This window comes from Colius striatus, chromosome 1 (genome assembly GCF_028858725.1).
Source record: "Colius striatus isolate bColStr4 chromosome 1, bColStr4.1.hap1, whole genome shotgun sequence".
Taxonomy (NCBI): Eukaryota; Metazoa; Chordata; class Aves; order Coliiformes; family Coliidae; genus Colius; species Colius striatus.
Window position 1 is genome coordinate 143,290,933 of NC_084759.1, and position 23,474 is coordinate 143,314,406.

At 42.2% G+C, this 23,474-nt stretch overlaps 1 protein-coding gene across 1 annotated transcript in view; it reads right to left on the reverse strand.

Moving 5' to 3' along the window:
* Nucleotides 1-23,474, reverse strand: part of TMTC1 (transmembrane O-mannosyltransferase targeting cadherins 1) — a 151,044-nt gene that overhangs the window by 82,114 nt on the left and 45,456 nt on the right. The window contains exons 6-7 of the mRNA XM_062010316.1: nucleotides 8,543-8,624; nucleotides 7,476-7,579 (exon numbers count right to left, since the gene is read on the reverse strand). Of these exons, the coding sequence (XP_061866300.1) occupies nucleotides 7,476-7,579; nucleotides 8,543-8,624 (186 nt within the window). The remainder of the gene's footprint in view (nucleotides 1-7,475; nucleotides 7,580-8,542; nucleotides 8,625-23,474) is intronic.

Sequence of the window (23,474 nt, forward strand, 5' to 3'; positions counted from 1 at the left end):
AGTCTCACCTCTGCCAAACCCAGGCAATCAGAGTACATGAGGATTCAGAGACTAGCTAAAAAATACAAGATTTGGAGAAATTTATGAGGAGTTTCATTTGCTTTCTGATTTTGGAGCATTTTAAGCTTTTTTCACCAGCTTCAAGGGACTAAGATTATACATTTCTTTCTAAACTGTGCTACGCTACTGATTACAAGATTCAGACTGTACCCCACCAAAGCTGCATGGAAAAGTAGGGGCCAGTGACCCTATTCTTTCTAAGTGTATACAGTGGTGCAAACTACCACCTACCCCGTTCTGGGACAAGCCATCCCATTCCTGACAAACAACCTTCCTTTCCCCTGAAGACATAGTAGGGCATCCACCTTCAAGTGTGAGGTTTTCCTGCACTGGGGATTTTAGCAAAGCAAAGGCAAAGTATTCTCCTGGTTGGGAAAAAAATGGACTTATCTAGAAGACAGGCAATGACAGTGCATTTAATGGGTATTTGGGAAAAGAACATGGTATATGAACCCTCCCCCCCCCCCCGGACGCAGGAAGATAGTTGTTGCTTTTTCAGAAGACACAGATCTTGTTAATGCTCTTCTAAGAAGACCTTCACATGGCCAGGGGCTCAGGGAGGTTTCAGTTCACTGTAAGCATGAGAAAAGTCACTTTATTAGGGAAAAGAACTTCTCACTTGTATTAACAGCTAAACTGACTTCAGCTCGAGGCTCTCTTCATTCTCCCCAAAGCCCTAAAACAAAGTGTGTTTGATGAGCTGCTTCACAATAACGTCCTCCTAGGACACATGTGGATGCAATTATAACCAGGTGGTGGTATTTAAGGATATTGTCTTAAAATTGCATATATTTGCACTTCCCCTGGGGAACTGCCAGTCCAGTCATACAAGTTTATTCCTCTGCTCTATATATCGTTAGCCTAAACATTTTCTTCCCATAGCCTTAGAAGAAAAATCACACTCTGTCTATCGGGTACATTTGGTGCTGGTGGAGTAAGACTACACAAACAAGCAATGGACAAATTCCAATTTAACATCCAAGCCTAAGTATCAGCTAGAGACAGTATACTCACAGCTGGAAAAAAGTGCCTGTGTATTCCCTTTCATCAGAACTTTTTCATCTAGGGCAAAGGAGCTGCCAGTCAGTAGAGGACAGGAGTAGGAGACACAAAGATGTGGATAAACAAGAGAGTTGCAGCTTAATGAATCGCAAGGTAGCTCCTTGGGAAAGCGGATTTATGCGCACCAGGGGCACAGGGGAAAAGGCAGGCTATGTTGTCCTCTCTAGCTTCACAGCCTGAACAGCTTTGATCTTGTGAATGGTGCTCTCTTAGTTGTTTCAAGTCTGTGGCTAAGAATCTGAAAAATATCAAATTCCTGAAGAGTAAAGACTCTCAGAGAGCCTGTGAATTTCCAGTGAAACCGAAGCCTGCTGTCAGAGCCTCAATGCTGGAAAACCTGGGACTGATCTCATACTGTTTTCCCTCTTGAAAGCCCTGCACTCTGTGGGTGAGAGCATGCCTTGTGATCAAATGCCATCCTCAGCTCGCCATCAACAGCAGCACACTCCAGAAGTCAGGCCGCCAAAATGCCCCAGCCACCACTGAGCAGCTGCTTCAGAAGAGGCTCACTGAGGCAGCAAGGCATGGAGGGTCCTCTGGGCACTCACTGAGATACTGCTGGCTGATCCTCAGGAAATTAAAAAAACAGACTTGATAAAGCCTGTGACAGTGTTTCTGCAAATGGTTTTTTGTACCCCAGAGTGTTGCCTAACCCACACTCGCAGGAGCCAAAGGGGTATCTTGGGCACGCTGCTTTGCCTCAGAGACTGGCCATGATCTAGCCCTCCTGTGTGGAAGTTTTTTGGAAAGCAGAATGCATTGCCTATTGGAGTCAATGGCCTCTGCTTTGGCTGCACCCACTCCAAACCATATGCAGGCTTTTGTCATGGAAGGCTTGTTGTATAACCAGCAGTTGCAGCAAGAGTCATGACTCACTAAAAATTGGCTATCAAGCCAGTGTACTGAGCAGCACTACTTACCTGGATTTGTTCATTAAACCAAGAAAACTTAAATGAGAGAGATGCTCAAGTCTTTCTCTGGGAAACCAGGTTGCTCTGAGAACCTGCTACAGTAAGATGGCCTTTGCTTTGTAGCACCATCTTCCAGATAGGCCTTCCTCTGACCCTCAGCCCCTTCGGAATAAAGAATACATTTTATGCTTAATGTATAGACTGTCTGGCTCCTGGGTGGGAATGACAACAATTCTTACTGACACTGTTGTTCTCCCTTTTGTCTAGAAGGGAGCCCTGAATGCTGGGTGCCTGCAAAGTTTACGTGTAGGAAGGAAGTTAAGCACCTTAGGGTACATAATAGAGAAACCTGACAAAACAGGCAGGACTTTTCCACTCAGAAAACATGTGCAAGTCTGGCTGATTAAGCACATGTAACATCACATGGCATCTATTTTAATGCCAGCCTCTAGCCTAAGGTCAGTAAAAGTCCTATACTGGAGTAGTAGCTGCACTTGACTCCGTTGCCTTGGCAGAACTGTCTGGCACACAGACTCACTTCTCCAGCACAGGTCCACTGTGTACCTATCAGTACTTCATTCCCTTGGAAGTTTCAACTGGGATGATTAATTGCACTGATCAGAAAAGAGTCACAAATCTCTCTGAAAAAGAGTATGTGCCAGTTTTTACATATAGGCATTTTTTCAGCTTTCTGTGGCACTGAATTCTCATCTGCCTGATTGAAAAAGCAAAGAAATACAGAAAGGCAGCTTATAGAGAGAGCAGTTCAGCCACAGGACAATGTTATCTCAGGGCAGTCTTAATAGAAATGCCTTAACTATTTAATGCAAACACCACAAATAAGCCTGCTTCACGCACAGAGTGATCAGCCAAGGGAGGTCACAAGGCAGATGCCAGCAGAAATTAATATAACTTGACTCCCAAAGATATAGTTTAAACCCCCCATATTTTCTTAAACTACTGGTAGTATTTAATCCATTTCACACACCTTGAGACACGCTGTACGATGGACATTTCCTTTGTCTTGCTGTGGTGTTAGTAATACAATCTGTTTACCCAGAGGCCTCCTATGTCTTTACTCTCAAGAATGGCAGAAGAAAGAAACATTGTGCAAAACATCTGAAGCATGACAACCCACCACTCAACGCCCCGCTAGCATTCGAGCTGCACTTCAGCACACTGTATACCTAAAGTGGGGTAGCTCTCAAAACCTTTCTAATCGCATTCTTCCTCAACTTTCATCCAATACAAGCAAGAACATTTTAAAAGACGTTTGGGATTGGGTTTTCTATCACAATAGCTTACCCATAACAGATTTTTGGATGGCAAGTCACAGCAACAGGAAATCTGTGTTCTATAAGGTAGGCCACTGGAGAAGGTCCAGTGTACATCCTTTCTGCAGCATACAACAGCCTGTATGGACCGGCTCTAATGGTAAGGTTTATAAATAGCATTCCCAAGACCTTCACTTCTGCTTCCACTAAGAAAGGGAATGATAGACAGACTCCATGTTCTCAGATCACCTTTGCTGAGCAATACACTGAAGGACATGTGGCTGAGAATATTAGAAAAATCCAGTACCTTACATGAGCTGATGCATTCATGTACTGACTTCCAAAGCATTTACTTACACCCTCATTTACTTGTAACCTTAAGGATAGTGAACACACTGTCACTATTTCAGCACAGTCCATGATTCCAAAGATCTGTCCAGACCAGGATCCTCTCTCCAGCAGTGACTGAAAATTAATGCCAAGCAAAGTATGCAAGGACATATTTTTTTGTACAGTTTCTGCATATTTAGTAACCTGGATTTCCTTTTTTTTTAAGTTGGTAAACCTCTCTTTGAACCTGCATAAATGTTCAGTACACCCACAGCATCCTGCAACCAAGCAGCCTGACTACCTGTTGCAAGCTACCCCTTTGGCTTGCTTTGAACCTGTCTCTCCTTGGATTCATTTGATACATCTTAATTTCTATATGTTCCTCTCCTCCACAAAATCATGGATGCAAAGACATCTATCTCTCACACCCTCAGTCATCTAATTTATACTACAAGCATCATAAGGGCTGACAAAAATGCATTACTCAATACTTTGTCAAACTTGTAACTTAAACCTGCCTCTAACCCTAGCTCCAATAACACTTGCCAAGCCTTGGGACAAACCACACCTGTGCAGCTCACCAGCAGACACAGAAACCTTGCAAAACTTAACAGTACCTCTTTGGGTTCATCATATGTCAGCCAACTTCAGATCAAATTTTGCGCATTTCGCAAGACTGCCACATATTTTCAAGCTATTATTTTTCTTTTTTATTCCCCTTGTTGGCATCAGCCTTCATCTTAGCCCCACAGAGTTGGCCAAGTCTTACAGTAACTTTTAACTCTGTTCAAAACCATAACCTTTACCCTGGCAAGACACGATAGCCACATTTCCAGCTCAGTGTAAATAAAGACAAATGATTGCAAACAGAAACTCCCATTTGTGCCCTGCATGATTTTCAGAGTTACAAAACAACTTGCCCGTTGCCTGAGCACTAAGTCTTGCTTCAGCCACAGTTAATGTGTCAGTAACCACCTCAAGATCATCACTCAACACTGGCCTTTGTTTTAATTTCACGAGGCTTCTCCCTCTGGTCTTCACACTAAATTTAGTTTTTTCACTCCCTTCCTCCCATCTCAACCCAAATTGCAAATATCCTGGCTTTAAATTCAGTGCTGTGATCCAATTACTGCCTTCAAAACCTCATTAAAAGCTTCTCACACCAACTCTTCATATGCTGCTGCTGTGGGCGTCCATAGCCGAGGAACCCACATTGCTTGGTAGCTACCTTGAGGGTGGGCCATAACCACAAACTCTCCCATGTAACTGGACATTCACCAGCTAGGCAAGCTGTCACACACACTAGCACCTACTTGGACGCTGAATATCCTCAAGCCTTTCAGCAATGAGGAAAGGCAGCAGGATCTGGGGCTGTTCAGCCTCAAGAAGAATTCGGGGGGACATCATTAACACTCACAAATATTTGAAATGTGTACGTTAAGGGGATGGGGCAACACTTTTTTCTGTAGTGTCCAGTGATAGGACTAGGAGTAACAGACAAAAGCTGGAAAACAGAGCTCCACTTAAGTAAAAACTTCTTTACCTTAAGGATGAGGAAGCCCTGGCACAGGCTGCCTCAGGAGGGTGTGGAATCACCTTCTCTATAGGTTTGCAAAACCTGCCTGGACACGTTCCTGTGTGACCTGATCTAGATGGACCTGCTTGAGCAGAGGGGTTGGACTGGATGATCTTTAGAGGTCCCTTCCAATCCCTACCACTCTGTGATTCGGTGAATGTCTCCTGGATGGATCTTGGAACTGTGCTTGTAGGTAGCTTGTCTCCTGGATGGTCCTCTACAGATGCATGTTCTCACTTGTCCTTACTCCTGCCTCTTACCCTTTCTCCTGGATGGAGTTTGGGCCAATGTTGCAGCCTTGCCTCCAGTCTCATCTGTGAACTGAATCCTGATCAGGATTCAGCAACAAACCTGCTTTTCAGTTTCTGTTGTGAGGACCCATGCCAGAGCATCAGCCACAAGAGGCAGGAGATAGATCAGCAGGGAAGTAACTGAACAGGTAAGTTTAAGCCTACATATTAGAAAGCCATGTAACAGCCAGCATCCAGGCTTGATGAAGGATTGGGTTTTCTGGATGAAAGATACGGGCTTCTGAGTAAATTGGCTGAAGGGAGGATTAAGATCAAGCTCAGCAAAAGTGGAGGAACTGGGCTAATTATAGGGTTTTAGAATCCCTCTCGAACAATAATACTGGTTTTTTGCAGGCAAAGGTTTCCTTAATTAGTTTTGGAGCAGGTAGGTGTTGCGGGACTGCAGGTGAAGCCAGGGCTGCTGCTGGGGTCAGGGCAGATCTCACCCAGCAGCACACTCGTCTTTCATAAGGCTGTTAATAAAATCCACAGCACCAGAGGTACAAATTAGTCACTGTTTCATACCCCAAGAATGACTTTGCTTTAGGTTTTAAAAACCCTTCCCTTGTCATTATGAGATGTAGAGAGACAAACACACGAAAGACATTTGCAGCACAGAACATGTAATTGGAATCAGGCCAGGATCATTTCTGACTTGATGACCCCCATCTTAGCATAAACATATCAAAAAGAGACAGCAGCAAATCCTTCATGCTGTGCTGCACAGGGTCTGGTATTAATGACTCTGCCAGAAATGCTGCAAACAGATCAGAGCTTTCCAAATTTGACAATGTGCTTCCTGGAAGCACTTTTAGCCTTGATGGTAATAGGAGCTGTTGTCACATTATCATAAAGGTCTCCTAAATGAGATCCAGTCTGATTCCGCCGCAGATGTTGAATAAGGTTTTCTTGATCTTACCCTGTCTCTCAGCTGCAATTCCACTGTTGGAATGAGAAGTCTGCAAGGCCAGAAAGTGACACCGATCCCATTTCATTTTGAGGCATTAGGAAATTCCTCAAGAAACCTTCAAAGTGTCTTTCCCTAGTTCAGTAGCTAACCAGAGCAAACAGCTACGCACATGGCCCTGTCTCAAGGCGAAATCAACTTCCTGCCACCTTCTGGGAACACTGGCCTGGTTAGGTGTGAAGGGAGGAGCTAAGCTGTATCTGCCACTGCCTTGCTGGCCAGGCCCAGCAGAGCCAGAAGGCTGTGGTATAAACTTATATAAACACACACTGAGTCCAAGGCAAGATGAAAAACAAATCCAACTTTTTTACCAAAGTTAAACATTTATGTACCTTAAACAAACAAACAAACAAAAAGTGATAAAATAACAAAAATCTATGAGCAGAAATTTTAGGTTTGTTAGTTTTAATTAATCCATGACAGCCCATCGGATGCATAGCCAGTGTTATGCAGTACTTTGTGTCACTGGGATCCTGCCTTCCACCTTCACCAAGCAGTCACAGATATTCCACCATCAGGCATAGGCATCCACTTTTTACGCAAACTTCAGCTGAAGCTGAAACTCTGAATGCCTGCATCCCATACCTGATCTAGGTGGACCTGCTTCTGCAGGGGGGTTGGACTAGGCAATCTCTAAAGGTCCCTTCCAACCCCTACCATTCTATGATACCCCAGGAGCAGTCAGTTTTAAAGTTTAGGATTCGGTTTCCATCACTGGGCTTCCCAGTCCTGTACTCAGACAATTAAATATACTTTGGGCTTTGCATAAAAATAAGTCCACACTTTTCAGTAAGAAAGCATTCGTAATTTAATGTTACAGGACCCAGAGTACATTTTGGTGCTCAAATCATGCTGGTTATTTACTGTTCTAGACAGAGAAATAAAGGAGAATTAAGACAACAAAGTAAGTCTTCACATTTACCATTTGTAACACTTCTTAGTCCAAAGAAAAAATTATGTCAAGACTTCACTTTTGAAAACTTTTTTTGATTACTGGCATTGTACCTCGTCAGAAAATACGGTGAGAATGAAGCTGGATTGTCCTGCTCCGAAAACATTGGCATGGATCCTCCCATTATCCAGAGGCGGAAATACAACACGAGAATCACCTTCAAAGAACAATAACTCGGTTATTGATGTGCTACTTAAAACTAAGGCCTCCAGCAAACACTTTGTTGTGATACCTCTCCATGCTCTGCTGTGTGCCTAGAAGTGAGTCAGCCCAGCCAGCCCGGTTTAAGCAAAATTGAATTTTGCCACCCTATGCATAGTGAAAAACCTGCCAAACCTCAGCACAGATAGCATGTTAAGTTGTTGCATTCTCCCACCCTTCATGTGTTCATTACTGGCAGCAGGTGACAGATCTCAGCTACCCACGACAAAGACAGCACTTTGAAGGACAAATCTATCACCCTGCTGTGGCTCAGACTTGCAGTTTTGCTATTGACCTCTACCAAAATACAGAAGGGAAAAACATAGCTGATGTCTTAAAAGCTATTATTATTCACTCGTGCTGGCATAGGTGTTAAGGATAAGTTCCACTGGTGTTTCTCATGCTGTGTAATCCTAATCCCTGGAAGGACTTCTCTGGGTTGGCACTCTTCCATCTGTCTGGGAACCACTTGTCAACAGACCAGCAAAGGGGTCCAGCTCCTAGAGCAGCACAGGGAGTTGCACATCCCCACAGAGGTCCTTATTTTCGCCCCTGCAACTTGTCAGGTTCTGCTTGGAGCGTGCCAAGCAGCAAATATTTGCACGCTGAGCTTTTCTTGTGACTCTTACTGAGCTCTACACTGAAACTCACAGCACGTCAGAAAGCCCCCTGTATTTAGGTCAGGAAATACCTGCAGATGATTACACAGTTGTACAAGCCACCACTATAAATTTAAATAAAATTTTAGCTGAAAACACAACAATACTCTTGTCTTTGCTCAGCTGAAGTTTTCTAGACTCTTTTACAAGACTAACTTTGTATTAAGATCTAAACTGTCCGAGTCTTTTGGGATACCACCATGCAATGCATTTTGTCGTCACAAACACAAGAATATATGGTCAAGTCCATTTGTACTTACATAGCTTATCACCAAAGCAGCTCTCTTCAAAAAAGGCCTTGCAGTATACAAGAAATTCTGGTTGTTATTTGCAGTCAAGTAGCTGAAATATGAGGAAACAAGTATTTGTTGAAATATTTTGAAACTGTTAACTCATTTTTCAAACTGGAAAGAAAGCAGTACATTGTTTTAACTACTCTAAAGTAATGTGCAGCAATAATGACATCACTCTTACTCTTTAAATCTCTTTCCACATAAATAAAGTAAAATATTGAGACCTCTTCAAATAACACACACTGTAATACACTGCAGTTTCCCATCAAAATCTGGTTTTGTTTTAGTGGGACTTAAACCAAAAATAAATCATTAATTAACTTCTTAATCCTCAGAAAACCCCCACGTGTGTCTCACTAAGATATCTTGTCTTCAGATTCCCAAAAGACTACACCAAGACACGTTTTTAAAAGGTCACCCAAACAGAACGATTCAATTTTAGGCCATGATTAAAATGCAAAAACTCCCTGTTCCCAGTTCTCTGCTCAGTCTCTAGAGGTGGGAATAACTGTCTGGCAGAACTGAATTCATTTTAAGCATTATTTTTTTTTAAATGTATTCTGCACACTTAAGTTTCACTACAAGTTCTTCTGAAAAGATGTTATGATAATTAACTGCAGAGATAAACACACAGGTGGCTTGTTGTTGCAGGAGTGTTCATAAAAACCTCCTTGTTTCTCAATGAACAAAATGTAACTGTATCTGGAGCCAAAACTACAAATTAATTTTAATACAGAGTAGAAGTACTTGCCAAATTCTAAGGAGCTTTCTTAATATAACAAACGGTGCCATATCTATGACATTAATTCAATGGTAATTCCATTTCTATTGAACCTTACAGAGGCTTTGTCATTGTAATAAAATGATGAGAAACCAAAAGAAATATAGAAGAGACAACAGGAATATTTTAAGCATGTACAAAGTAGAAAACTATTGAAAAAATGACAAATAATTTTAAGACGTTATAAATACCAAGTAAACAAAATAAATTCAGAAGGAAAACATTTGCAGGTTCCTCTGTGTAAAATACAATCAGTTTCAGGATTCTCTGTTTAAGTGATTTACAAAAACAGCAGCATGAATCACAACTCCTGCATGCAAGAAGCATGAAAGCATCATACATTGCTCCCATGAATCACAGAATGGTAGGGGTTGGAAGGGACCTTTAGCAACCATCTAGTCCAACCCCCCTGATGAAGCAGGTCCACCTAGATCAGGTCACGCATCCAGGCGGGTCTTGACCTCCAAGGAAGGAGACTCCACACTTTCCTTGGGCAGCCTGTGCCAGGGCTTCATCACCCTTACAGTAAAATAGTTTTTTCTTATGTTTAAATGGAACTTGTTGTGTTCCAGCTTCATCCTATTACACCTCATCCTGCCACTAGATAGCTCAGATAAAAGGGATGCCCCAGCCTCCTGACACTCCCCATTTAGATACTTGTAAATATGAGGAAATATTAATTAAATTAATAATTAATGACATAATTAATAATCAACTAGCATCTAGCATAGAAAACACAGCGCATTTCCTTTCAACATTCCTCAAGATAGTCTATCGTGATTGCTTCCACCATTCAAGTCTTCGAAAAAAACAAGATTGTGGCACTTCCTTATGCTGCCAAGAGTCTTTAATATCTGACTTTTTGTTCAAACTTTCTATAGTAGGAAGTCTGTAAGCCTGGTCACCATGGCAAGATGGAGAAAAGATTACACTGCAGACAAAAGCACCAGGGGCAAAGCCAGCAAGAAACAGAAGTAGCATTTAACAAGAAGAAAGAAGTACATCTGCGTACTCTCTACAAAATGACTGCTCTTCAGAAAACTTTCCCTAAGCTTCACGCTTAAAACTTAGGAACCAAAACATACATTATAAAGCAAGCCAGATGACTTTCAGTCTTTGGTGTCTACTTATTTACAAATGTTGACATTTAAGCACCGAATCCAACGTAAATGTCAGACTAGTCTTCAAGGGCCAAACTCTGCAAAGTGCATAGTTTTTTGAGCTCCCACTGATTTTAATCAGGCTCCAGCAAGTACAAGTGAGATGAAACTAAGCCTTCAGCTTTCTCTCTTCATGAAAGGTCAGGTTGGCCTTCAAGTGTTCACCATGGTCCTGCTCCACAGCCCACTGGTGCCAAAAGGAAAGACTCTCAATGACTTTAATAGCACTTGGATAAAACCCCAGTCTTTTGTTCCCTACTGAAACCTTTTATGAAACTCAACTCCCTCGTGATTTGCAGTGGGAACAGAAGTGTTGAGTCGCATTTTGTTTATGTTTTTATGGGTGGAGCAAGGAGAACCGTCTATTAATCGCGTGGTCTGACTTTTCAAGAACTGATTTTCACTTGTGTGTAGTTTTTAATTATCTGCAAAATTCTGGGTATAAATTTTCCATTACAAATACTTGCTTTAGATGGAATTATTCTAGGAAAATATCAGCCAGAACAGGTCAACTTTTTCTCCAAGACTTCAATTAGAGACAGCAGAGTACTTTTATTGGTGCCAAGAACTCTGACAATTTCATCCTTGAGAAACTGCATCACCTCGCACTAGTGACTTAAAACTCATGAGGTGGCCATCATCTCCAGGCCATGTGTTTGTCACCCTCCAGAACAGCCATTCATAGTTGGGCAGGCTACAAGCTCATGGGGCTGCACCTGCATGAGGGTGGGGACATGCAGACCCCACTGCTTTGCCATGCTCAGCAAGATTCTGGCTGTTAACAGATCAAGCTTGCAGCAAAGTTATTCCAGCTGGAACAACTTCTATGGACAACATGCTGTTTTGTGAAGACAGCACTTCAACATGAAGGATAAACATTTTAGGTTGCTGAGGCTTGGGAAAGTGTGCCTCTACTTGAGGCCTTGCAAACATTGATCTAGGTCTGGAGACCACCACAGAACATAGAGGAGCCTTCAAGATTAGCACCTCTCTGTTTCCTCTCAATTCTGGCCTGAGAAGAAAATGGAAAGTTGAAAGTTGCTCTTTCATCCTTAGCAGTACAGTGCAGGAATGCTTACTCTTTAAACATCTCGATTTTTACTTTTTTTTTTTGTCTGTTTATGGAAAACTAAATGCCATTCACCAAATCTTGCACCTTCCCTGCAGCAAGCATAACACCATGCAAGCTACCAGACACAGTTTTGAGGCATGAGTTTACCTGCAAGCCAAAGTTAATCTGAATTGCAGGGTAGCTCTGTCCACTGCAAAGTATTTGAAAGCATTTAAAAAAATCCTGACAGGCCCTCACAGTTTATTGTGTGGAGCAGTAACATATCCAGGAGAAAAACAAACTCATGCAGACAGCAACTGCAAATCATTACTCTGTACTAGAGAGCAGATGGGCAGCAAGCAAGAAGGAACCAGAATGTAATCAATGGGTAACTGGGAATGGGTGAAGCAAAAGAGTTCAAAGAGCTGTGAGCTTTCTGATCCTTCCTCCAAACATTTTGCTACTTTGCAGCTTCAGTAAAGAAATGTTTCTTTCCAATATTGTTCAACTAAGAAGCAAAGTTGTCCTGAAGTCTATCTGGAAACCACAAAAGATAACATAGTTCATTGCTTGGTAATCCAGCTGTCTGCCCCTCAGATCAACCTGTGGGAGCATCATAAACATATGGGTTATGCTTAATACATCAAAGCTCTACAAGAATGCTATGGTTTTCCAGAATGCCTCACTAAGGCTTGTTCCAGGGAAGGTAACAAGTAAAATATCTCCTATCTGGTGAAGGTGGAGAACAGTACACAGTTTATCCATTAAAATCAAATGAACTGCAAATGAGACCTGGATGAGGAAGTTGGCTAAATGTCAGTGACACACAGCATGTAAAATGACAACCTGTGGTCAGCCAAAGCTCTATTTTGTCTTTAGCTGGGATAATCAAAGACACTATTATTACAACAGTTTAACTGGGTTTTACCCATTTTAAATGGCTCTTTTATAGCCATTTCCAGGTCAGATTTCTATGCATTTGCCAGCCCCTCCAGGCTGCCAAGCATCCCGCTGCTCATGACAACCACTCCCTATCACCTGCTCCACCCCGACCAGCATAATGTGGCTCCCCATGCCAAAACACACACATGTATTCATTCCCACATGAGAACAAGTGTGGGATGTACATAGGAAAACTGTATTGATGGTAGCTCTGCGCAGGAAAATGCTACCTTCACAGAAGGTGAAGGTTTCAAGGTGTGAGTCTCTCAGATTTTCATAATGAAATGATAAAGTCAGAGGAGGAAATACAGATCACCAGGTCTGCTAAACAAGTGTGAAAAGAGCCTATTTAGGCAGAGGTTCTATTTCTGCTTCATGCCAGCTTTCCCACAAAGCAAACCCAGCATGTAACTACCTATTTGCTATCTTTTAAAAGCCTTTCAGGAATACTCCCTGAAGCAACCAGAATCACAACAAACAATAAATCCACGAAATACTTAATAATACAGGGACTTCTCCCAAACAGTTCAAGCGGAGGCCAAGACAGACATTTGGCAGCTCCAGCTTCCTGAAAAGCACTGCTCATCCTGAAATCAATTACATCATCAGGGCACTCAGAGGTTTTATAATTGAAGACAGCAGGGTAGGTGGCCTAGTAAAACTCAATACTGTGCAGTTTACAGGAATGTAAACTTTGCTGGTACCAGATGGACTCTGTGTTAATCAAAACAAACTTCTCTAAGAAGCAGGCAGCCTTCTTAATCTGCCTGTACTGTTGGAGGCATCTAGAGTTCGCAGAAAGGAGTGGGGCAGCTCCTCAGCTGCTGTTCATTGCCACAGCTGTGTGAGATACCACAGGCCCATATCAGCAATGCATTTATCCCACACTGCAGCTGACTCAGCTTTGGTGTAAAATGTGAACTTGCTCTTGTGTTTGCTTTGACAGCTTTCTCAAGGGAAGCAAACAAACAATTAAGATGTGTAATGGATGTTCCCCATTAGGGACATCTAATAGACCAAGATAAGTATGCAGTAAAACAAGCTTTGGTATTCCAAAATCTTGTTTTGTCCAGGTCTCTGCTGTGAGAAGATCATTAATTCCTACATTCTTCTCAGGAAACAGATCCAGCTCCCAGCAACTGCCAGAGTTTTTAACCAGCACTTTCAAAACCCTAATACTAAAGGAAAACATTAGAAGGATGAGCCAAAAAGCCAGGCTGTTAACTTACTCTTAATGAACAACAACAGTAAGACACTTCTAATCAAGACATTTTTAAACATAGAAGGGGTCATTTTAACTGAATGTCAAAGCTTTAGGTCATTGGTCAAGGCACATCTAATTCCAGACCAGTCTGATAGACTCGTCTGCTGAGAATGCACAAGTCTTACAGGAGCCACATTTTGTCTGTAGAGACCATCTTACTTTCTCTGCTTAAAGATGACCGCCTTATAATCTGTCCAGCCAGCTACATCTTATGGGAGAAGTATCTTTTCAACCTAACTTGGCCTATATTCCTCCTTAAGGGTAAGTGTCAAAGGACAAGCGTATGTGATATCCCAGGGCATGAATGAAAATTCATTGTGGAACAAAAATATTGAATTAAGAAAAGAAAAACCAATATATTCCAGACACACATAGATTTTTCATTTGCTTAAAATACCTGCCAATACAGCAAAAAAAACACCTGTCATAGCTACAGGTTTTGCAAGGGAGAAGAAAGAGAAGCCCTCCTGCTTCCTTCTTTATGAGTAGTCTTGACATTCCTCAGAGCATAGGTGTGGAATCCTCGCTCTTTATCTCCCCAGAAAATCTTAAACCCCAGCCACCACTATCCACATAGACTCAGATGCATAAACATACACAAACAGAAGCATTTTTACCAACTGTGTGGGGGGCAAAGGGGAGGTTTTCAGAAAGTTACAACTGTTTTAACTCACTTGCACTGATAATGTAACATTCTTCATGCATATTTTCAGTTGTGACCACATTTGGACTTCCTGCTATTTATTTATTGGACTTTCAGGGAAAGCAGAGCAAGGCATAACTCTGTTGTCACATACAGCAGAGTAGGCAATCCCACTTGTAGCTTTTCCTCATTCTTTTAGGCAATAGATACCTTATTCTGTGTGGGATGAAAGTAGAGGAAGAATACTGGCAGGAATGGGGAGAGAGGCACAGTAAGGGAACAGAAATAGAAAGAGAAAAAAGTAACAAGATGTGACCAAGAAGATGAAAAAGGGCTTCCCTTTATACCAGACAACATGACAAGGAGACAAGGTGGAGCAGGGCTAACAGGAAAAATAAGACCTCACCAAAGCACAGCCACCTTCCACCCAATCTCAGGAAACCAAAGAACTGTGCCCGGAATTTAAAGCTTCCATTGATTTCCGCCATTTTGTTTCCTCTGCAACACACACCTGAGGCACTAAAAGCCACCACGAGGCTCATTGTTTCCCCATCCTAGGCCAGTTAAAGGCTGGTGTAGAAGTATTTCAAGCAACTGAATTATCAGAAGCACTGATAGCAGCTTTGGCTGCTCCACACATTCAACTACAAACCCCTGTTTTCAGATGGTAGTTCTTTTGACAATCTTTATTCATCCAGGCTGTAAAAAGTTTTCTCTTCCAGAAGGTTTTGTGTCAAGATTAAATTGTTTTCTTCATTGAAAAGTATCAAGTAAAACAGTCTGTTCCTGAAAAAGCAATTAGAGATTTGCCCATATCAATAAAGTCCTGCAACTGCTTTATTAGGAAAACTTCAGTGGTTCTGTACTTTGGAGCAGGGATTTGAAATTTAGCAGAGGGACTGCAGAGATGCGCCTGCTGTTGCTTTCAGTAACAACTCGCTCTGCTTCTGGGCATGCAACAAGCCACTGGAGAAATATCTTAATTTGCAAAGCTCACTAAAGATTTGTATCAAATAGCCCTACCAAATACCCATCTAGCAGGAGCCTGCCGGAACAGCATCAGATTCTCCTTACATTGCTCCTGCAAAGCATTAGAGATACAAGATTCTGTCTCCTGCAACGCCCATATTCTTAAGCCTGGAGGAGACCATTTGCTTCAACTGCAGAGGGCAGGAAATTTGTGGCTGAAGAGGCTATGTTAATACATGTTATAAGAGAAGTGATATAAAAGAAAGAAGGTAGGCATAAAAGACTGGGAGCAAAGAGGAGTCCAGACTGGAGAGCAAAGAAGAAAAAGATGGAGATACCAGGAGATAATTCAGACCCTGCTGCTATCAAAGATTGAGCAGCAGTATCCAAAATCTGCTGCCACTGGAGCTACATTCACTTGTGTCCCCAGTGAGCACTCAGGAGCTGGACTGTGGCACAAGAGACAGGAAAGAGCCTGCCTTCCCCAGAGCAGCCCTACTTAAGAAAAGCAGCTGTGCTTTCAACAAACCAATCTAGCACGAACAGATGGACTCAAAACCACAGAGGATAGCCAGGACTCCTACAGACTGACTGCTGCCTTTGTGTCTTTGCACTGAAAAAAAGCTGGCAGCTCGCAAGTACAGTTTTCTCCAAAAGGCAGCATAGCACCCAAGGGCCACAGTCACTCTGGAAGCCAGGCTGGGTAAGGGAGTCTGCTTGGGCACAGGCAGAGCGTGTGCAATCTGCCAGGTCTCCAAAACATCCTCCCCTAATCACAAAAACAAAAAAATTAAAAATAGCTGACTTGCCAGCTTTTATATGAAGGGGGAGGAGGTTATCTTCCACTCATGCACAAGGCTCCAGTATTGTGAGTGGAAAACATTGAAGTGTCCCCCTGCAAATCCAATGTCCTAGTAAAAATCTACAAACAGGCCATAAAAGACATGGAGGCCTGCTGTGTTGCTTTGATGGTCTCCATAAGGTGTCTCATGTCAGTAAACACACACTAGTTCAAGTAGTCTGCTAATCTACAGGAGAAGACATAGTGGCTTTATAATTATGTATGTATAATTAGAGAATTAAGGCTCTAACTTTTTGTCATTGTCTTTACCCAGCATCTCAGTAAGCAAACTTTAAAATAAAAAAGGTAAATTTACAAATTTACCACAGGATGGAAGAGGGGGAATAAATCCATTCTATCAGCAGAGAAAGAGCACAAAAATCAATGTCTGTGAGACTGTCCGTCTCTTTCTGGCAAGCCTCCTTCACTCTGCACAGGAGAGGAAAGATACACACCTCCAAGTAGGAAATAATACACTTCACTGATAACAACAGCCAACCACCCTGGATTCAAAGACAGGGCCAAAAAAAGACCAAATGAAAAATTACAGGGGGGAGGGGGGCAGGAGAGAAGAGCTACAACATAAAGAACAGGACAAAACAGAAACTACCACGTTCAGGCAGTCTACATCTTATGGACAAATACATGGCACCAGTCAGGCAACCAGACTCCAGAAAATGCAGTGAGGACCACAGTTCAGCAGTGGATATACCCAGCGAAGGCAAGAGCCCAAGCACCCACCCCCGCACAACTATGAGGATATGCCAGGAGCAGCAAAGAACTCTCCTGAAGAAAGGCCCCTCACTTCTTTCTTCCTCCATGCATCAGCCCTAAAAACAAAAGTGATAGGCACCAATGAAAAGCATAGGGGTAGGTAAGGGTCAGCTGATCCCAATCCCAGCTCCTGAAACCACTCTTTGTGGTATTTAAATCACTTACTGGTACAGAGTTTGACCTAAGGGAGGAAGGGAAGAAAGCAAACTTTCACAGCTGAGCCTGCTCTCAATCAAGATAAATGCTCAGTTGTGGGGTTTTTTCTTAAGTATGTTTCCTGATGTGAATTATATTTTTTAAATCATCATTTGGGATCTGCTCAAAATCGAGTTTTTTTAAATGCTCAGAGAGGCACATAATGTTTTAGTTGTAAGCATTTCTGGTAAATCAAGTGAATGTGGCAAGTGAAAGTCTGGATTCAGAAGGAAATGTGGGCACAACTTGCAAAGAAATGTGAGGAGAAAATAACTGCTTGAAACCCTCATAAATGTAGCCTGAAGAATACCCCTTTATTTTAAAACTTATTTGTTTTGATTTTAAAAAAATTCTTCCATAGTTTACTTACAATCCTAAACTACTTTTTGAATTCTATTTAAACTCACATTTTTCACTTAATTTTGGGGGGGGGGGGGAAATCACACATTAGCAGTTTGAATCCTTGACCTAGAGGTAAGATGATGGAAGGAGAAGCAGTTATCACACTGCTAAGGTGAGGTCGAGTCAGGGGACTGTATGGGGAGTTCAGCAGCCTTGATGTCCAAAACCAGTTTATGGACATCTAGGGAAAAACGGCAAGTGACAATGAAAAAATAAGTGAGAACAAGGCAAGAGTCAGTGGGAGGACATCCATGCATTTGATAATTTTCGCCCTTCCTCCTCTAACCACCTCTGCCTTAGGACAGTGAGCTCTAAGGGCTGGAGCTAGGTTAAAAGACCATGTTAGCACAGATTTTGTGGGAGCAGATAGCAAGCAAGGAGAGAGCAATAGCTAGTGTATGAAGCACTACAGCAGCAGCTACAGTTTGCTTATAAGAGGTGTTAATGAAGACCGAAAAGCTTGCACGGGTTCTCCTGATGCCTTCTAAATTAAAAGAGGTTATAACATTCATTTACACTGAGAATTTCCCTGAATTCACACAATGGAAAGGGATGGTCCTTGTTTGGATCCAGCCTGTCTGTCAAAAGCCACCCGTGGCAGAGACACTAAATTCAGATGTATTGTCCTCAAAATGAAGCCTGGCCCATTTTCCACAAACTTTTCCTTCAAAATGAAAACCATGCATCAGTTACTTAACGGTTTACTGAATGTTAATGCTAAATACTACAGGAAGAAGGTATTTCCTTTCCGGAAAATTCTTAATCTGACATTTGATCTGGCATGTCCCTTTGCTTCTGTATCAGATTAAATAAAGCTATCTGTAAATATGTCACAGCTATCTCTAAATACAAAATAAATGGTTAAGAAAAACAACAAACCCTTCCTCACTGTTTTCATTTTAGGAAACTGTTATTTTTAACATCCTCAAAAATAGATTGTTATTTTAAAATATGAATGACATGCGTCTGTTAGCAATACAGCAAAGCAGCAAAACACTCTTCAGAGCTGGCATCCTTTCAGAGGAACTTTTTGATGTTTGCAATCAAGTGCAACTCAATGAAAAAGTTATACTGCGACACAGAAAGAATCTGAAAGAAAACAATTTGAAAATTGGCAGCAAATTACTTCTTTTGTCAGCAGCCCTGTAAGTAAATTGTGCCTGTGCAATTACTGTTGGCATGGAATACCAAACACCATACTTCCAGCAACTTTCATCTCTGTCCCTTCTCCACACAACCATCTACACACAAATCCTTAAATTCTTCAAATTAAAAATGGACCGGTTCTTTCATCACAGGCACTCGTGTTTCAGTTATGATAGGGTTCATCTGTGACAAATAATCCGCAATAGCCAGTAAAGATTAGTGGCTTGCTTTAAATGGATTTCCTCTGCAAAGCTATTCCTTATATTTCATCTAAACAGATAATAAGTGGTAAAAGGCAAAAGCACACCAATAAAAGAGTGATTCTGAAGCTTGGCAGAAGTAAAAAAAATAATTATGTTTTATCCTATTTTGACCACAACTCAGTCTCATCTATTGCCAGAGAACTAAGACCACAAATATTCCAGTCTTCTTTAAGTCACTAAGATATTTGCTTTGAACTGTACTGGCAACTTCCAAAAATAAGCAGTAGCAAGAAAACTACATAATTTTGTAGTCTCTGTCTCCACAGAAGTGGGTTTAAATGTTGATATTTAAAAGCATTGCAAGCATGAAAGATCCTGCACAATTACTCACAGGAAAGATTACAGGATGTTGCCAAAAATAATAATAGCTTCTGCCTTGAAGATTTTGCAGCAGCCTGTAACATGCTCCCCAACATCAAACTTTTACAGGATGGGGCTAGAGCTGACACTCAGTAACGCTCAGATGTGTATTTGCAGGGACAACCAAATCTTCACAGAATGAATCACTGAATCACAGAATGGTAGGGGTTGGAATTACAGAATCTCAAGGGCTGGAAGGGGCCTCGAAAGATCATGTAGTCCAATCTCCCTGCCAGAGCAGGGCCACTTGGAGCAGGTCACACAGGAACTCATCCAGGTGGGTTTTGAATGTTTCCAGAGGAGACTCCACAATCCATCTGGGCAGCCTGTTCCAGTGTCCCGTCACCCTCACAGTCAAGAAACTCTTCCTTGTATTTCTTTGGAACCTCTTGTGTTCCAGCTTATACCCATTGCCCCATGTCCTATCATTGGACATCAATGAGAAGAGCCTGGCTCCATCCTCCTGACACCCACCCTTTTATGTATTTGTAAACATGAATGAGGTCATCCCTCAGTCTCCTCTTCACCAAGCTGAAGAGCCCCAGTGGAAGGGACCTCTAGACATCATTTAGTCCAACCCTCCAGCTAAAGTAGGTCCATCTAGTTAAGGTCACATAGGAACTCACCCAGTCAGGTTTGGATACCTCCAGGGGAGACTCCACACTCTCCCTGAGCAGTCTGTTCCAGCAATCCCTCACCCTTACAGTAAAATAGTTTTTCCTTCCCACATAAGTGATAGCCTCTCTTCCCCAGGCACCCCGCACTAGAAGGTACGTTGCCTGTTTGAGCTTGAGGGATACCCATAAAAACACATCATGAAGTTTGTTCAAGGCTTCATCACCCTCCAACATGGCCATAGTCTGGGTCCTTCTGGTAAGCCACAAAAAAGATCACTTTAATAAGGTCATCTGTGCTCCTCCACAGCCGCACCACACAACGCAATGCCAAAGAGACACTCGCTCTGGCTACCACACGGGGCATCCTCCAGCATCACACCCATCCCACAAGCCAGCCAAAAAGAGGGAGGTGAGGGTGTCGGAAGACAGGCCCTGGTGGGAACAGAGAAGGAGCCACACATCACGGGAAAAGTTGTAGGTCCCTCAGAGGATACTCCCATGCTCTGTGCTTTTCTGGACTCCAAATAGTGATGGAATCTGGTCAAAACCAATGCAGATGTCCAGACAAGAAAGCACAGGTGATGGAAGAGGGGAAACAGAAGAAGCAGTACCTGAGCTACCACAAAAAGTGGTCCTTGCAGGACCACTGCTGCAGAGCCTCAAAGGCCATCAAAAGTCACTACAGAGGAACAGTGGCACAGCCTCTCCTCTTCAGCATGGTGGCAGTCCCATCGCAGCTAAAGCAGGAAAACCCAAATCCAAATTCACTTGTAAAGCAGCCACAGAACAAGCAACACTGCAATAAACCTGATCTAAAGACTTTTGCATAGATTTGCTTGCAGGAAACAATATTTTCATTAAGCTAACCAATTCTTTTTCCCCTTTGATATTTGCAGTGCATGCATTTGATCCTATTATTAAACACAATAAATAGCCCCTTGTTGAATAATTAAGAAAAAAATACCAGCCGGTGTAGTTAATGTTACCAGCCAAGACTGAAGACAGATAGCTGCCATTATTTCTGTATTTGAGTTATTGATTAAATGTATCATTCTTTTGAGTTATTGATTAAATGTATCATTCTTAAAGCAGCAATCAGAATTGCTATTCTGCAAACATTCCCAGAGAAATAAAGACTTGATTTCAAGTGCCAATCACATATACTCTTGTGGTTAAAATGCAATTAAACGAGTAAAGCACCCAATATACCCACAAGCCAAACAAAACCGAATCACAGCAACCTGAACCGTGGAGCAAAAACAAAGGCAAGATTTTAAAAATACAGTGCAAAAACGAGATGTTTCAATACAGGCTATTGCTTGTAAGCCATTGTGAAAAATTTGGGGTCACATGCATAGGTATTTATACACAGGAAAAAGTCTTTTTCCAAAATATGTCTCAGTAGGAAACATGTGAAATGGTAATGTTTTGCTTATTCCAGAAAAGTGGCTTTCTTTTTTACGCTTCCTAGTTTTCTTTTGAAGTTCTTCTTAAGTGATGAAATGGATGTGAAGAAAAACATTCTTGAATTAACTATGTAAAACTCTTTCCCTCAGACCCTGAAGAAAGGAGGTTATTCTGAGAAAAATGAGAAAGTAAGAATAATACCATACAAATGTACTGATTCAGCTGTCTGTACTGATTGGCCAGAAACCAATACAGAGACCAACATCATTACCAAAGGCCTCATTGAGACTCACTAAGATTGAAGAGCCAGAGGCAGAAGAGAGCAGAGGCCACTCTAGTAAGACCCTACAGGCCAACCAAGCAAGTGGCGAGCCCCATGCACTACCATCTCCCACAGAGGGAAGAACCCAGGTGTTTTGGAAGATGACAGCTACATATCTTCACTGAGGGCGTAGGCTTTCAAATCACACTTAGCTTGTAAATCCCACATGGGTAAGAAAGGAGAAATGTCCCAACCAGCAGCAGTTTCTATTAAATTCGGACATTGCACACCTCCCATGTGGTGCTTAGCATAGGAGGTATCTACTCTATGGACACCCACCCTGGCTGAGAACTTCTCCTTTTTGGTGAGGTGTCTCTAACCTGCCCTGCTCAAGGCAGGGGGTTACTGTGGTGTTTTCTGAGGAGCAGAGAAGCGGTGGAGCAGAGTTCACCTGAGTGGCTGCTGCCTATCAAAGCTTCATTCAGAGAGCACAAGCTTGCTGAAGTGTACTTTTCTTGAGCAAAGCTATTGCATCTGCTCCAGTTGTGTTTCCTTAATTGATAGCTCAGGGCTATGATGGAGAAGGCAGAAAAGGGCACTTTTCACAATGGTCAAAAGAAACAGGTTTTACAAGATGGATGGAGCAAACTAAGGCAAAGTGTTGATGAACATGCTGTGCTCTGGGCAAATTAACAAAACTCATGTTACAAAACCCATTACAAATCATCTGTATCAGTTTAAAGTCTTGACTAAACCATTGCAGGCTGCTCACCTCAGGTAAAATGAAAAATTCTGCCTGATTCACCAGTACCTATTACAGACCAATAACCCACCACTCCCATTTTTAAGTTCACTGGATTTTTAAACAAGTTGAAGTTTGGGTTTTGGTGGGTTTTTTTAGCTTGTTCTACTGCCTCAAGCAGATCCAGGAGTCTCTCCCACCTGACAGCACACCAGAGTGGCTGTCTGCAGAATTAGGACAGAGATGTCGAAACACACAGAGGCAAATTGATCCAATCGATCTCTCGGAGAACTGAGAAGCACAGTCCACAGAGACCTTTATTTTTTCAATCTGCAATGAAAAGGCATGGCTGCAAACTAAAGAGAGACAGTTTTATAAGCTGGGAGGGAAATGATTATAGAATTGTAGCGGTTCAGGGATCTTCCAGGTGCTTTAAATGATTTGGCTTCCTTGTGAACATACTGAAGGGGGGAAAAAAAATGGAGAACTCCTGAAGGCGAGCCATGAGTGCTACAAGTATCACATGAAACTGAGTCCTCAATTTATTTCCAAACAGGGGAAAGGGGGGAGGATAGAGGAATACAGAGGAGGGGAACATGGGGCACGACAGAGGAACACAGAGGAGGAATGAAGGTTATTGCATCCTTATGTAAATACAGATTAAGGCATCAGACTGTCTCCTGCACTATCTTACACAAATGAGCAATATGGAGAGAGGGACCAGAGAACAATACTGTTTAGCCCAAGCTTCACTGACTACAGTGGGCAGGTGCTCAGATGAGGTGTAAACTCAAGTTTCTCCAGAAAGAGCTGATCTGACCCCACTCTGCCACATCTCAGAAGGCGGCTTTTACTGCTGGGTGAAATACCACTTCCTGAAGAACTGATTCTTTGTCTCCTTTGGTTAGTTTTCCCTTTTTATTACACAGACTGAGCTATTTTATGTGCCATACTGATAGTTTCACAGGCAACCAGTAACATTTCTAAAATGCTCAGAGAGGAAGGGAGCATATGTTTCAGTTGAAACTTTTCGATTATTTCAACACAGATTTGCAAATAACTTTGTGCCATCTTCACACT